Source organism: Crocodylus siamensis, chromosome 9 (genome assembly GCF_052110815.1).
Source record: "Crocodylus siamensis isolate JL-2025a chromosome 9, ASM5211081v1, whole genome shotgun sequence".
NCBI lineage: Eukaryota > Metazoa > Chordata > Crocodylia > Crocodylidae > Crocodylus > Crocodylus siamensis.
Genome location: NC_143403.1, coordinates 32,583,589 through 32,596,700, shown reverse-complemented (window position 1 = coordinate 32,596,700; position 13,112 = coordinate 32,583,589). Strand labels below are relative to the sequence as shown.

General features: G+C 46.1%; 1 protein-coding gene across 2 annotated transcripts in view; it reads right to left on the bottom strand.

The window, feature by feature from the left end:
- Positions 1-10,824: 10,824 nt before the first annotated feature.
- The window catches only part of LOC149857283 (phospholipase A2, minor isoenzyme-like), a 34,203-nt gene continuing 31,915 nt past the window's right edge, over positions 10,825-13,112 (bottom strand). For both annotated transcript variants that reach the window (XM_090062384.1, XM_090062385.1), the window contains exon 5: positions 10,825-12,143. In XM_090062384.1, the coding sequence (XP_089918510.1) occupies positions 12,001-12,143 (143 nt within the window). In that variant the 3' untranslated portion in view covers positions 10,825-12,000. The remainder of the gene's footprint in view (positions 12,144-13,112) is intronic.

Genomic DNA, 13,112 nt, shown 5'->3' with positions numbered 1-13,112 from the left:
GACAGCATTTAGCTTCCTGTAATCTACACAGAGATGGAGCGACTCATCAGTTTTGGGGACTGGTACTAACAGGTTTCTCTTTGGACTCCTAGAAGGCCTGATAATTCCTTGCTACAACATCTTCCAGAATTCCTGATATATCTCATCAATCATTATGGAGATGTTGGGGTACCAGCCGCCAGTGTTCACGCACTGCCATCCCACATGGGGTGTTGATGCAGTGTTCCATATGTTGAACCCAGCCTGGATCATCTCTGAAAATATTTTGAAATGCAGAAACAAGCCTTTGGAGCTTCTTTTTCTGCCCAGCCATAATCTGCAGTAGCATATGTCCAGTGTTTCTATTCCCATCTTGGGGAAGTTCCAGTTTGAGCTCATCTTGCTCCTCCTCTCGTGTTGCCAACCACCCCTGCGGTGTCCTCCATTCCCGCAGCAGGCTGACATAAAAGATTTGTTTCTCTCTCTTATGGCCAGGGATAAACACCTCAAAATAACTGAGCCCATGCATCAAAGAATTTCAAATGGGTCCTGCCACTGTGTTAGGAACTTGCTAGTGGACGTTGGCAGTAACACTAATACTTTCTGCCAGACCTCAAACTGTTGGAGCTCGGTGCCCACATCATAGACCTCTCTCTGTTCCTGCTGTGCTGCTTACAGATTCCCATTCACCACTTGCTGCACGGCGTGGATCCACTATTGAAACTCTCTTGTACACTTTGATGGTTATTCTGGCACCACCCGGTGGTTCCCATACCTCTCTCATCACCTGCAAGGGGCCCCTTGTGGTATGCCCAAGTACCAACTTAAATGGGGAGCACTTGAGAGAGTCCTGTGGTGTCTCATATTACAAACCAGATGGGAGGTAATATTAGTTCCTATTTCCATGAGTTACTCTGGGCACACTGTCTCAACATTCTCTTCAATGTGCCATTGAGTTGTTTGACCAATCCGTTGGTCTGTGGTGGTACACCAACATGTGGAGGTGTGTGACCCCGAGGGTCTGGCAGACTGCTTGTAATACACCAGACAAAATTTTGCCCCTGGTCAATCAAAATTACTTGCAGAGTGCCCTTTTGGGATATCCACTGGACCAGTTCCTCAGCAATGTGGGGGCTGTCACTGAGTGAAGCGGCATGGCATCAGGGTAGCACATGGTGTAATCTATAAATACTAAGATGTACTGGTTACCCATGCTACTCTTGGGCAAGGGTCCTACTACATTTAACACCATGCAGGAGAAGGGCACACAGTAATAAACATAGGTTGCAATGGGGCTCACAGGGTCCTCACCTCCCCAGCCTTTTGTCTTTCAGGACAGGCAATACGCCACACTACCTGCCAGAATGGTTTTGGGACTACCAACTGGGCCCTCTCAACTGGGCCCAGGGACTAACAACTGGGTTCTCTCAACTCCCACCTTCCACTTTTTTATTACTCAATATAGTGAGCTTTGTCTTACCTCGTAATGGTATGCTTGTCCTGGTAGCTCCAGAGGGGTTCCAGCTATCAGGATCTCATCTTCCCAGATCTGTTGTATCTCCTCCTCCTCCTTATGGGCTTTCCAGAACTGAGCCATGCTCACTATGTCTGTTAATCTAATGGGCTCCTCCTCTCTATTGGTCTCCTCCTGATTAGACTTGGCTTCCTCAAGCCACCTATCTTCACTCTGCAATCATTGACACTCCATCTATGCCTCTCTGACATGGTTGAAGACTTAATAAATGGGCAGCCAATCACATCCCAAAACTTCTTTGCATGCAAGTTTAGGAGTGATCCCCATTCTTAATTCCCCCTGAAACTCCATTACTCTTACAGGCATGAACTTTCTTTCATACTGTGTCGCTTCCCCCTGGATGCAGGTCAACCCAATGGGGGTGGATCCTTTGAATAGTTCTTGGGAGATGACATCAGCTCTAATTAGAGACTGTGACCAGCCTGTATACAGTGCAGCTCGAACACATCGACTCCTCACCCAGACCATTACAATGGGGCAACTCCAGCTCACATTTTCATCTATTTTTCCATAACTGAAATCTATGATTTCTGTATCATCTATGGGCTGATGCTTGTCGTTATGCAGTCGTATCATTACCTCTCACCTCCACCAATACCCTATGTTACTCCAGCAATCCTTGGACATGTGTCTGGCCTTACCGCATCAAAACACATGACTTTTCTCATGTTGCCTTTACATGGGGACTGCTTCTATTCACTGTCACAGCTCCTACTGCTTCATGTCCCAGGGATTGTTCTTCCCCTTCTGTACTCCCCTTCAGACAAAAGGGGATGAGATAAAATGCCTCCTTAGAGTTTTGTGGCATATGATGTCGGACCCAGTGTTAGGTCCCTTCTTCAAGGTCAGCTAGAAACTGATCTAGCATAACTTGGTTGGCTAGACCATCCTGGTCATACACTGTTGGTTGCAACCACTTGCTCATCAAGTCTTGGAGTAGTGGCATCTGGATCTGGGGGCATCAGTCCTCGTGGGTTTTCTTAGCCCAAAACAGGCAGCAATAATGTTCTGGTGTGATGTCAAGCCGGTACAAAATTGCCTCCTTAACTTTCACATAATCACAAGCCTCATCTCATGGCAATGTTCTGTAGGTGGCCTGGGCCTTGCCTATTACAAGTGCATACAGTTGGCTGGCCAAGTATATATTGTCAGGGCCCGCCTGTACAGATGTCCTTTCAAATGCTTCTGGATCATCATCCCTTGTCATCTTCGGCATTTTGGAAAAAGAGAGATTGTGCCTGTTGCCTGGTGAACTGTTGGACTTCAAGGACATGGCTCATAGTTTCTAGGGTTCACCCAAACAACTCAGGGTGTGTAGGCATCATAGGCTGCATATTGTCATGGCTTGAGAAGGCTAGGTCGTGAGGTTATTACTGCTCCCCCCCCCCACAATGTAAAGGTTCCAGGCCAATGCATCACTTTGTGCCCATGGAGGGTCAAATGGGCATTTGGAGCTTCAATGCTTGAGGTGGATCCCCATCTTACTCACTCACCACGACTCGATGATTTTAGGAACAGTGTGAGAGGTTCCTTTGGAGATAAAATGTCCTTCTCCCTCAGGACTGAGTGTAGTAGCAAGTGACTTGGGCCTTTGCCTCCCCTACAGCCTGTCCATTCATCAACCAAAGTACCACTACAGCATAGATCAGTATCAGATGCTGTCTGATTACAATTTAGTCTCTCACACCCCTACAGAGCTTAGGACAACTCTGCCTCTTCCCTGGATCAGTAATTGGTTAAAGCTGCTCTGCTTCTGCCATCCCCTCCTAAGAGGAAAGTCTGTCACTACTAGCTTTCGCCACCAGGTTCCCTTGGGTCATGCTGGGTAAAATGTCCTGGGGTGACCCTATGTTCATGTGTAATGACTTTTTGGAAATAAAGAAAATTGAAACTCAAAAATCTCTTGTTGTCTAGCACCACAACACTCAGGGTTTGGACTCATGAGTCCAAAGTCCAGGGATGGGCTCACTCCAGTGATAGGCCCCACCAATCATCCTCAGGGACTGCTGCTGGTGTTTAGGGGCTGAGGTGCTCCTTCCTTCCCCTGAGACTCCCCTGGTGTCTTCTTGCAGGTCTGTTGGATCTGCAAGAATGCTTCCTGCATTCCATACTGCTTCTGCTCTCTAGCCAGTGCCCTGGATGGCTTTTTATGATGTCAAAGGCAGTGTACCCTCCCACACACACAGGGAAAGCATGCTTTTAAAGTGTGCTGGAGACATCACACACATCCCAGTGCCTCTGGCTCATGCCGCTGCAGGAGTGGTAGGTAAGCCTTCAGCCCATATTGGACTTTGCTCCCCCTCCAGTCAGGGCTCATCAGGGGGGAGAGGGGAGAGCAGGGAGCCCCCTTGCTCCTGGGATCCCAGGGAGCTAAGTCACCCAGTGTGGTGACAATCACATTTATCTCTGGAGAAATTGTACTGCTGTTTGTCCCAGAACAGAAATATCTTGGGATTAGTATATACCTATGTTGCCTTTCTAGTCAGGGTTCAGTAAGCAGCTGAATGCTCTGCCACTTTTCTGCCATTGATTCAATGATGCACTCCCAGAACTATTCAGATGCACTTTGCAATATCCCAGAATAAATTGTTAGTATTTCTTATCCCTTAAACCTTTTTAGAATTTATTCTGGCACAATGGACCAGAATGAAACCAGCACGGTTTCATTAAGGGCAGGTCATGTCAGACCAACCTGATTGCCTTTTATGATCAGGTCACAAAGGCGATGGATGCGGGTGTCGCTGTGGATGTAGTCTTTCTAGACTTCAGCAAGGCCTTTGACACCATCTTCCATCCCATCCGCATTAAAAAACTAGGCGACTGTGGCATTGATGCCTATACAGTCAGGTGGATTGCAGATTGGCTTAAGGGTCATACTCAGAGGGTGGTGGTGGATGGGTCATATTCGACCTGGGGGTAAGTGGGCAGCAGAGTCCCCCAGGGCTCAGTCCTGGGGCCTGCGCTGTTCAATTTCTTCATCAGCGATTTGGACGACGGGGTGAAATGCAACCTGTTTAAATTCTCTGATGATACCAAAATTTGGGGTGAGGTGAGCACACTAGTAGGGAGCGAAAGACTGCAACAAGACCTGGATAGGTTACAGGAGTGGGCTGACATAAACAGGATGCATTTCAATACTGACAAGTGCGGGTGCTGCACTTAGGCAGTAGAAACCAGCAGCACACTTATAGAATGGGAAACTCCCTTCTTGAGAGCACGGAGGCAGAAAGGGATCTTGGAGTCATTACTGACTCCAAGATGAACATGGGCCAACAATGCGAGGTCACGGTTGGCAGGGCTAACCAGACCTTGTCGTGCATCCACAGGTGCATCTCAAGTAGCGCCAAGGAGGTGATCCTCCCCCTCTATGCAATGCTGGTCAGGCCACAGCTGGAGTACTGCATCCAGTTCTGTGCGCCCCATTTCAGGAGGGATGTGGACAACATTGAAAGGGTCCAGCAGAGTGCCACCCGCATGATCCAGGGACTACCGGGCAGACCCTACATTGAAAGGCTGCGGGACCTAAACCTGTTCAGCCTTCACAAGAGAAGGCTGAGGGGGGACCTGGTGACTGTCTATAAACTCACTAGGGGGGACCAGAAGGGTTTAGGGGAGACACTGTTTCCCCTAGCAGCCCCTGGCATGACAAGGAACAATGGACACAAATTATTAGAGTAGATTTAGATTAGACATCTGCAAGAACTACTTCACAGTTAGGGCAGCTAGGAGCTGGAAACAACATCCTAGGGAAGTGGTGCTGGATCCTACCCTGGGGATCTTTAAGAAGAGGCTTGATGACTACCTGGCTGGACTCATTTGAATTCAGTCTTTTCTCCTGCCCAGGCAGGGGGTCAGACTTGAAGATCTACAAGGTCCCTTCTGACCCTACTTCTATGATTCTATGACATAGGTGTCTGCAAAATTGCATTTTGTTCTGGGACAAAACAGTTTATCCTGGGAAAATGCAATGTCTAGATTTGCCCAGTTTTTAACACAGAGGACCTCATTGTCATGGTTGCTGATTTCTGATTCTTCTATTGGCTACAATTAGAGACATAGAGGTTCATTATCTCTAAAATCTAGTCCTACAATAGAAACATAAAAAATGAGGCCTCCTTTAAAGTATGCAGCCTCAGTTGTTTGCTCAAGGCAAGAGTCATTGGTAGAGAAAAAATTAATTCCTGGATCCTTACTCCTACTCCTTAGTTCCAATCATAAGCACTGTAGTCAACTCCAGAAAATGCTCATAAGATTGCAGTATGCTACTACTCTACCCATGTAGCCACCATCTAGTGTATTTACAGAAGTGTTAGAATTTAGTTTAGGGGAGCAAAGGCGTCACATGTGAGATGGGAGTAAAGTGCCAGTCTATAAATTCAGTACATCCTCTGTCCATGCAATTAATACAGTACCTCTGAAATCTGTGGCTAAATGCCACACCAGACTTGTGGGCTCAATTAATGGAAGATACTACCACAATTATGAAGTGGTTACCACTTCCCAAAAGGTATATAGTGTGTGTATTTCACAAGAAGGAGATATTAGTCTTAGTGAAACACGGTCTAAGACTGGTGTGGATAGTACAGCTAAAGATGGATACATGAAGAATCAGAGACAGGTATAAAAAGGTCTTGTCCCCAAAAAAGTATCCGATTAAGACCAGAGACCTGAATCTAGGCTGCCTGCATCCGAGGTGACTGTCCTAGCAAAGAAGCTATTTCAGAAATGATGGAGGTTCTGCCAGTATCAAGTCTTGGAGTCGTCTTCTTTGTTTAAGTATTTATTGGATCAGAGACTTGAATCTGATTTTTTTTCCTTACATGTCAGATGAATGCCCTATACTGGGCTCTTGAGCTAACCAATTTGAGATCTTGAGTTAGATTTTCAAAGATGCTAAGTACTTCCAGTTCCAGTTGCCTTCATTCGGTGGTTAATGATTGGGGTTTATATAAAACGGGTCCAGGTTGTGTCAGGATGAACATCAAGGCCACCTGTGAACATCAGACAACTGTGGATGTTTGGTTCCCTGGGGACAAGTAGCAGGAGCACACTATGCATCACAGATCCTTGTCCCTGGGGAATGCCCATCTCCATGCCTGGGGGCCTCCCAGGGCTGCAGCAGAGCTGCAACACAGCTCCGGGCAGCCTGGCTCCACTTTTCAGTGGTGTACACTGCCTGTTTGTGTGGTGCTCTGGGTTTTTTTATTATCCAGGGGTGAAAAAAAACCACGAAAAAAAATGGAATAGCACCTGCATGGGCAGTGCACTCTTGCAGCATGGAAAACACCTGACTGTGCAATGTGTGGTGCTGCAGACATGTTTCCTACACCACATAACACATGGCCACACTTGTCTGGACATGTCCCAAGAATTAGATACCTCCTGAGGAAACAGTTTAATAGGGATTTTCCACTTGCCTGCTAACTCATGAAAACAATTTTCAAAATGGGACAAAATACAGCCATAACATCAAAGTACTTTTTGCTGATCCATATAGTGACAATCAATTTGTCTGTAAAAATGTACATCTGTTAAAAATTGTGATTTCACACCCTGTCAAAAATGTTATACACTTTCAGTTGCAACAGAGACTGATACAAAGTGAATGGGGGGAAGGGGAGGAATTGTCTGACCTATTTCTTCCAAAAAATGTAGTAAGTACTTTGGATTTTTAATATTCCATCTAAATCCCTGTGAAAAGACAGTCTGTACCTGAAATATGATTTCTAATTACATTCAAGACACCGGCATGTGTGCATGAAAACTACATGAAACTATGTATTAGAGAAGCACAATGGAAAATGAAATGATACAGTATCTCACTAACTTTAGAGCATGCAACATGGTACAGGGTTTTTTAGAGTGTTTGGGTGGGAAGCAGTAATTGCTTTTCTTTGTTGAAGAATACACATTTAAGTCAGGGCTGGGCAATTATTTCAGCTGGAGGACCACTTAACGAGTTTTCGTGAGCTATCGAGGGCCACAAGGGTAGCCCCACCCCTTGGTGGGTGCCCTGCCCCCTGGTCACTATCTTGGGACCAGAAGTTCCACCCCTAAGCCATGACTTTTGCCACTGGAAGTCCCTTCCCTTGACCCGGAAGCACACCTGTTGGGAGGGAGGGTGCTGCCATCTTGGAACTGGGGGAAAAAATCATACACTAAAAAAAATGAAACATCTACTATAACTTATTTTAATTTTATTTAAAAAAATGTTTGTCCTAATTTATGTGTGTTGCATAGTGTATTTAAAGGTGATTTCATAATAGCTCAAAATATAATCTTACTCTTGTATATTATGTGCAAACTGGTTAAGGGAGTCTATGTGGAAGGGTGTAGTTGGGGAGTGGGTGTGTGTGTGTATGGTGGGGTGTGAGGGGATGTGGGTATGCTGGGTGGATATGGGGTATGTGGTTGGGGTGGGGCTGTGGGAGGGTGTGGGTGTGTTTGGGGGTACGGTGCAGGGTGAGGTGTGTTGAAGGGGTGTGGGCATGTGTGCGTATGGGGCCAAAGGGGGTCCTTGGAGGCCCCAGAATGTGCGAATCCCTGGAACTGCATGTGGTGGCTGCGAGTGGGGCCAGCCCCACCTGGCCCCACAACATGCAGCTCCCTACACTCCCACCCATCCCCAGCTGCACGTGGCAGCAGTGTGCAGGGCCAGCCCCACCCAGGGTAACTTCTGCTTAAGTCCCTTGCTGCACGTGGTGGCAGCATGCAGGGCCAGCCCTATCTGGAGGCAAGACCTGGGGAGATGGGTAGAATTTATCACATTGCCTCCCCGAGACCACAACTAAAAGCTGCAGACCAGCCAAGTGGAGATCACCAATGGCTGGTCTCCTAATAGACTTACCTGCAGGAACACTGCAGCAGGCATTGGTGTGGAGCATGGCACCACTACACTGATTTGTAAGCTCCTGTTCCTTCAGGTTCCAGGGATGCACGGCAGAAGATGTCAATGAGCCATGACATGTTAGCAACATAAAAGAAGAAGCTGGGAGGAAGAGCCTGGCATTCAGAGGACTTGGCAATCTCCCAAGTGGTCTCCAAGGAGGGGAGACAAACGGAGACTAAAAGCTGCAGATGCTGAGGAACCAGCAGACCCAGGTAGGGGTATTCAGGGCTGTGCGTCTTCATGAGAGAGGGAGTCCTAGGAAAGCTGAGTGCCACAGTCTGAGGGAGTCAGCCCATCTGAAGGACTGCTCATGCAGTTTTGCCTTCACTTTCACTGTTTGTGAACACCCCAAGGGGCATTTTATTTCCTTGTCTGCAAGCAGTGTTTGAGCCTGAAGGCCCCATTTTTATTTATGTCATTTTCTGGATGTTGACTGAGGGCATGCTGGAGAATTGGGGCCACACAGGCCCAGAAAAGGGTCTTAGCTCAGAGTATTTGTAGACCCCTTTTGAGACTTACTTGGGGAGGATCCAGGAAGTAAGGGGATGCCATGCTTCTACCTTTGAAGTATAGGAACATATAGTTTATGTTGTTTCCTCTTTTTTCCAACAAAATTACCTTGATACTCATCAATCGAGTATCTTGACAGCAGCAGTATCACCTACTGCCACCTCACAGGAGATGAGGAACAAGATTCCATTGATGAAGTTCTGGCACTAATACCTTTGAAGGAGCCCAGTGGCTTTGACTGAGTGATGAAGGTATCCTTAGTGACATCATGGCTGGCATGTAGACAGGGTGTACAGGAGGTGGAGCTTCAAGTCATCAATCCTGAGTGAGTAACCCCTGGGGGGAACCCATAATAACATCACTGAACCTTCCTCTATCTTCAGAACACCAAAGACATGGCAGGTGAGTTAGAGGTGGTCCCTTTCCATGGTGCTCACTTTAGCCCCTTCAGGAGTGCAGGCTTCACAAGAGTAGATAAGCAAACCTACCCTTCCATGTATAATTATGTGATATGGGACTTGAATTTAACCTTCAGACAGGGGTCCAAGCAGGGGGCTCGTGCCATGACCCAGCAGCCAACCACCACAGCCAGTATCAGGCCACGGCCTGGTGGTTGGGAACCTCTGAAGTGTGGGATATAAGAGAACTATGGAGAAAAGTTTGGAAAAAATTACTTTCCCAGCTGTAAACATTAAGAACACAACACAAGGGAAGCAGTTTAGCACTCTTGCAAAGGTAAATATAGCACCTGTGTTTAACAATTTCCCTCAACAGGCTGTGGACAAAAAACAACTAATAGAAAAGGATTATGGATAGAACTTTTAGACATATCTACATGATTCAGGAACAAAAATCCAAATGAAAGTTAGTAAGATTTGTGATCTTAAGCAACGAAAGCTTAAGAGGTGAGCATGCATAAAATTGTGCTTGAGCAATTAAGCTTTTAACACTATTTTCACTCTGAACTGTGGTGGAAGCAATTAAGAGACATTGAAAGGTATATTTGTGCAGAATTTCTGAGGTATTTAACTCTTAGGGCGCATCCAGATGAGCCTTCCCATGCCTCTTGTTGAATCTCAAAGCAGTTTGTGATATGACAAGAGACATGCTGGGAACAAAAAACATTGCGCAGACTGCATATTTGTAGCAGGTATCAAAAAAAACCAAAAACAAACAACGCCCCCCACCCCCAAGAAACCCTGAAAAAAAGCAGGTCCAGGACTGTGCCTTGAGGGGAAAGGGAGTCTGGGGTCCTCTAATGAGACACTGGTAGCTGACCAGAGCATCTCTATGGCTGTCCCTTGCCTTGGTGCTGAAGCATGCTGCCTCCACAAGCAGGGCAGCCTGGAGAGCTGCAGGCTGCAACCTGATGGGAGTGGGCTCGATCCCAGGTAAGTAACGGATTGAAGGTGGTGGGGACTGGAGTAAGGAAGTTGTGGGGGTTTGGGGGACTGTGGGTGCCGGGAGGGGTGGGTCCCCTGCCTGCCCCCCTGCATGGCCCTCAGCCTGCCCCACCCCACCACTGTATATAGTGGTGTTTCATTTTAGTAGTGGAAGAACAGCATTTTGAGTATATTAATGAGAGAATTTAGGTTTCTTATCAGAGAGATCAGTTGGGCAAAGGTTTATTGACATATTTACAAGTGTAAAGAAATTTGGAGGGGTGGGGGATTAGGGGAGTTTGTGGATGGGTGTAGGGTTTGTGGGGGTGAAGTTTGGAGGTATGGGGCTTGTGCGGGTCTTTGGGGTTTGTGGCTGGGTATCTGGATGAGGGGTTTGTGGGGGTGGCTTGGGGATGTGGGTGGATTATGAGGGGACCAATACCCTGTGGGGGGGCTGTGGGCCCGGTGGGGGGGGCAGTCCATGTGCTGTGGAGGGACTGCACCCTGCACCCCTCCTGAATAGCCTCCCCACACCCACAGTCCCCCAGGGCCAGGAAGAGGTTGACCAGAAGGTCCCAGGACTTGGTGGAGCCATGGATGAGGTGACCAAAAACATAAAGATGGAGGGTGAAATTCAATCAGAACCTCAGGAGGAGGTTCTGGAGGTGGAGATGGAGGGGCTGCAGCCTGGCCCATTCAAAGGTCATGTGCACCAGGGTCTCCCCTCTGCCCACAGAAGGGGCAGGAGACTGGGGTGTCTGTGAAGCTTGCCACATACACATCTGTGGTGATGGCTCCAGGTCCCGCCACTTGGTGTCTGAGTGGGAGGCAAGAGTGGCATGATGGATCGTGGCACATGAGCACGTAGAGGTGACAGCAATGGACAGTGGAAAAGTGGACTGCTCTGATACCCTCCAGCTGGCTTGCATCTTGTGGCATCTCAGACTCCTTTGAGACACTGTGAGAGGCATGTGAGGGTTCATCTGGATGCACCCAGTGAGTCTATTTTAATTTACTGGACCATAAAGGCTTTATTTGAAATGTGTTTCACAACCTTTACAAATTCTATGCATATCTGTTAAATTTTTTCTATACTATCTGTTCCCAATTTAAAACGATTTTTTGGAATAGGACTTTGTGTTTCACTGTCAATAGAAATCTCTGTTTGCTATAAAAGGAGATTTAGGAAATGAAATACATGCTTTTGTCATTTTATTAACTATTGCAAAAGAAATGCACAAAAACAAATGGTGATGTTTTACATGATTTTTTTTTATTCTAATATTTTCAAAAATCAAAGTAATTTCCAGAAAGTGCACCACAAGATATGCTCAGGAAAGCCCCACTGAAAACAATAGGAGAAATTTAACAAGGAACAATACGACGTAGATTTTCTTTTTCTTTTTTTTAAGAGACCAAAGGCTAAATCCCAGGATATTATTCAGACAAGTAGTCCTGAAATGGAAATGGGGGCTGCTCACCAAAACTATTGAGACTCAGCCCTCAGGTTAAGTCCTGAACATATGAGCACAATGTGGGCAGCTCTGTTACAGAGAAGGAAAAGTTAACCATGCAAGATTTGCTCTCAATATATTTTGAAAGGTACAATTGCAAATATTTAGATTTTAAAGGATTCCCCCCGCAAAAAAACCCTTAAATGTAACACCCAATATGAATTTCAACTCTTCTGTGTAAATTAAGTTCCATTAGAAAGCACTGCTGTCACCACCTTGACAGTATTTCTTCTTATCCAGGTCCTTGTGCGCTTTATCATACTGTGCTTTTGAAAAACATATTGCTGCTGCTCTGTCACACTCACAGACATGCATCTCACAAGGGTCATTGTCAGCTTGAAAAGGATTAAAATAGGTAATGATTGATAAAAGTGGGGGAGAGAGAGAAAGAGAGAGAGAGGGAATTCAGTTATTTACCAGTTACTTCCATGAGTCATAAATTTCCCCCCTGACCGTAGGATCTGTTTAATTAGGGGTCTGATTCTGCCTCTCAAATAAGGAAGCAGGATAGAAAAATGTGAGTAGAAATGGCAAAATCTGTTGTGTTGCCTTTTGCTATCCTGTGACAAAAGGAGAGGTTTCTGCTTTCTGAAAGCCTCAAGATTTAATCTATGCTGATGTACCTCTGAAGAAGAAGTCACATTTATTGCCTCCCCCGTGCTGTTGTCTTGCCTATTAATTACATTCTATGGTTATCCTTCTTTCCATGAATTTCTCAGATGCACAGTTGTTACTGACAAATCTGTCTTCTCCCCCCTTTCCCCACCTCACTCAAGCTCCCAGAAGTAAGATAGCAAAGTAAAGAATGAAGACATACTCTAAAACTTTCTAGTCATAAACCACTTAAGTTCTGGAAGAAGAGAGGCAGTAAGAAGAGCATGCAGGAAGACCTAGACTCAGCACAATTAGGCAGCCTGTGTAACCAAGGAAGTGCAGTAACTCAGGCCCAAGCCTTCAAATGTATAAGTGCCTAACTCCATTGAAATCAATGGGTGTTAGGCACTTACATACCTTCGAGGATCTGGGTGTTGGTGCTAAAATGTATGATTCAATCTGAACTTGTCATAGCTCATGATTTTTTCCTATTAATATAAAAACTTCATTGCCACATGCCTTGTTACTTTTTTGGTAGATTCTTTACCTTGGTAGGAGGGGGATAGAAAACAAGCCTTTTCTACAGGAGGTAGTCCAAATCATTCATATTGATGTAATGGGCTAGCTGGCAGTGACCTAGCCCAGGGGTTTTGAAAGGGCAAAAGATGATTCGAGGACTTGGGATTCCCTTTCCTCACCAATCTGGTAAT